Source organism: Ceratotherium simum, chromosome 21 (genome assembly GCF_057802395.1).
Source record: "Ceratotherium simum simum isolate JZ-2026a chromosome 21, ASM5780239v1, whole genome shotgun sequence".
NCBI classification, from domain to species: domain Eukaryota; kingdom Metazoa; phylum Chordata; class Mammalia; order Perissodactyla; family Rhinocerotidae; genus Ceratotherium; species Ceratotherium simum.
The window spans coordinates 169,259-171,894 of record NC_141920.1 but is presented as its reverse complement, the minus strand read 5'-3'; the positions used below and the strand labels follow the sequence as shown (position 1 = coordinate 171,894).

Below are 2,636 nucleotides of genomic sequence, written 5' to 3'. Positions count from 1 at the left end.
TGGCCCCACCTGGCCCCTGGAGGTTCAGCGTGGAACTCCTGCTGGCCCCACACCCCGGGGAAGGAAGGGGTCCAAGTGACAGCTGCTCCCTCTAGACTGTGGGGTCAGAGGTCCTGGCAGAAGGGCCCTGGGTCCTATAGCAGGACATGAGGGGGCCATAGGCTGTGGCATGGAGGGCACAAAGGGGCATGGCCCACAGTACTGGGGGGCTCGAGGGGGCCTGAACCATGGCTTGGGGGGCAAGAGGGGGCACAAGAGGGCATAGGCTTCCAGTGAAATGTCACCCGAGCTTCAGGCCTTGAGAGTGCCCTTTGTGGCCTCGTCTGATGCATGTGTCTTTGGCTTTTGCAGGGACTGGCTTTGCTGCCCCAGGGAAGCCCTGTCTCGATTGTGGAGTGCAGCACTGGCCCAGGATGAGATCACAGTTCAGGGTCCTCTCTCCAGACACAGTCGTCAGGGAGGATGTGGAAGGAAGCCACCAAGGCAGGGTGTCTGTCTGTCCATCTCTCTGCGGGTGAGTAGATTCAGGTGTCTGTTTTGCCGGGACCTTCTGCCTGGTCAGACAGGCAGGGTGGGGCCAGGATCTGCACCCCCGCAGCTGTCCACCCAGGGGCTGTCCAGGAGGCAGAGACGGTGGGAGGGGCAGGCCCATGGCCATCTCTGCAGGTTTGGTGGCCAACCTTTACGGGTCTTTATCTCTTTGCGTAGAGAAAACAGTGATGGGAAGTGAACAAGTGGGATGTTCCTTGAAAGGGACAGCGCTTTTCCTGCAGACGTGCCAGGTCCCTGGGCACCGGAATGTGGTGCGGAAGCTCTGGCGGAAGCCGTCATCCAGGAAGGTGTAGAGGAGAGGTTGAGGCAGGAGCTGGCGTAGCTGAAGCTGGTGATGACGTAGGAGATGCTAATGACCAGCAAGGTCTGGGGCAGGTCTGTGATCAGGGCCACGATGGAGGCCAGGTGGAAGGGCATCCAGCAGAGCAGGCCCACAGCCAGCACAGCCAGGACCAGGACAGTCACCTTCTGCTTGGCCTTGTCCAAAGCCTTGGCTCCGGAGTGGAGCCGCAGGGCCCGCAGCCTACGCAGCAGGTCCACGTAGAGCACGCAGAGGGTGCACTCGGGCACCGTGAAGCCCAGGACCAGCGTGTAGATGTGGCTGGCCCTGAACCAGGCCCACTCAGGCTGAGGGAAGCTCAGCCTGCAGCTGGTGACCTGCAGCTCGTTGCTGTAGACACCGGCGAAGGCGAAGTAGGGCAGCACCATGATAGTGACGCTGAGCCAGATGCACAGGCTGGTGACCTTTGCCCCCCAGAGGGTGTGCTGGGGCACACGGCGGGACCTCGCAGTGGCCAGTACCACCAGGTAACGGTCCACGCTCATGGCCGCCAGGAAGTAGATGCTGGAGAAGATGTTGTGGTGGTTGAGGGCCAGCACCAGCTTGCAGAGCAGATCCCCGAAGGGCCAGCGCTGCAGCAGGTGCTCGGTGACGCTGACGGGTAGCACCAGCGTGAAGAGGTCGTTGGCCACAGCCAGGTTCAGGATGAACACGTTGGTCACCGTCTTCATCTTGGGCACCTTGAGGATCACGTAGATGATGGCCGTGTTCCCCGCCAGCTCCACGGCACAGATCACGGAGTACACCGCCGGCAGGAGCACGTAGAGGACCGGCGGTGGCTCGGGGAAGGTGACGTTGTGCCCAGTGCTGTTGTCCCAAGAGAGGCTGGCGCCCATGGTGACCTGAAAGGGGAGCCCTTGCTGCAGAGGGGCTCCAGCCCAGCGGCCTGCATCATGAGGTGGGCCCGAGAGTGATTCATGCCGGGGCAGTGGGAGGTGCCTGGGAGTTGGGGGTCCAGGCAGGGGCCTCTTTGGGCTGGATTCTGAGAAGGAAACAACCAGAACTCTTGAGATATGGCTGTCAGCTTAGGACAGCAGCTGCCTCAAACTCTCTGGCGGAGGTTATGGCCACTTTGGCAGGATCAGGACACATGGGGTCTCTCTCTATCCACCCCGTCCAGTGGCCAGAAACAGCCTGGTGGGGTACCTAGGGGGCCTCCTCCTGGGCAGCACTTTTGGCTGGTCACTTTCTTTCCCTAAGCTCCCCTCCTCCTGTGGAGAGCAGCTGCCGGCCACCCTTCTGGGAAAAGGGGACATGCATCTGCCCACCACAGCCCTGGTCCCGGCCACCCCCAGGGCACAGTTTCTGTAGAATCAAGGCAGTCCCTTTGAAAACGCACCTCCCAGGCATATCTCTGGCTCCCTTCGTATCCTGGAGTCCTGGAGCCAGTGCCCTCCCAGTCACACTGCGCACCCTCTGTGTGGCCACCTGCTCTGCTCCTCACTGACCTGTCCGATGACACATGGCCAGAAGTTCACACGTGGTGAGCGTGCGGTGGTGGCCAGCCCGGGTGGGGGCAGGGGCAGGGGTAGAGGCAGTGATGCAGCCCCCACCGACAGGCTCCCCACTGGGGACCCAGTCTGCTCTTGACTGCCTGGGGGCTTTTAGGACCTGCCCCGTCAGCAGCCTCAGCCCGAGCTGGCTTCCTGCAAGGTCTCCAGCCTGGTGGCAGCACTAACGCACCGCACCACCATAAGGGCGGGAGGCAGGTCCCACTGGCTGATGCAGAGCCCTGGGGGGAAGG

The 2,636-nt window shown here is 62.2% G+C and overlaps 1 protein-coding gene across 1 annotated transcript; it reads right to left on the bottom strand.

The window, feature by feature from the left end:
• Positions 1-682: 682 nt before the first annotated feature.
• NPBWR2 (neuropeptides B and W receptor 2) lies at positions 683-1,784 on the bottom strand. The gene is given in 3 exon segments (XM_004444042.2): positions 683-855; positions 858-1,733; positions 1,736-1,784. Coding segments are annotated over 3 exon segments (1,098 nt in total).
• Between the last annotated feature and the right edge of the window lie 852 nt (positions 1,785-2,636).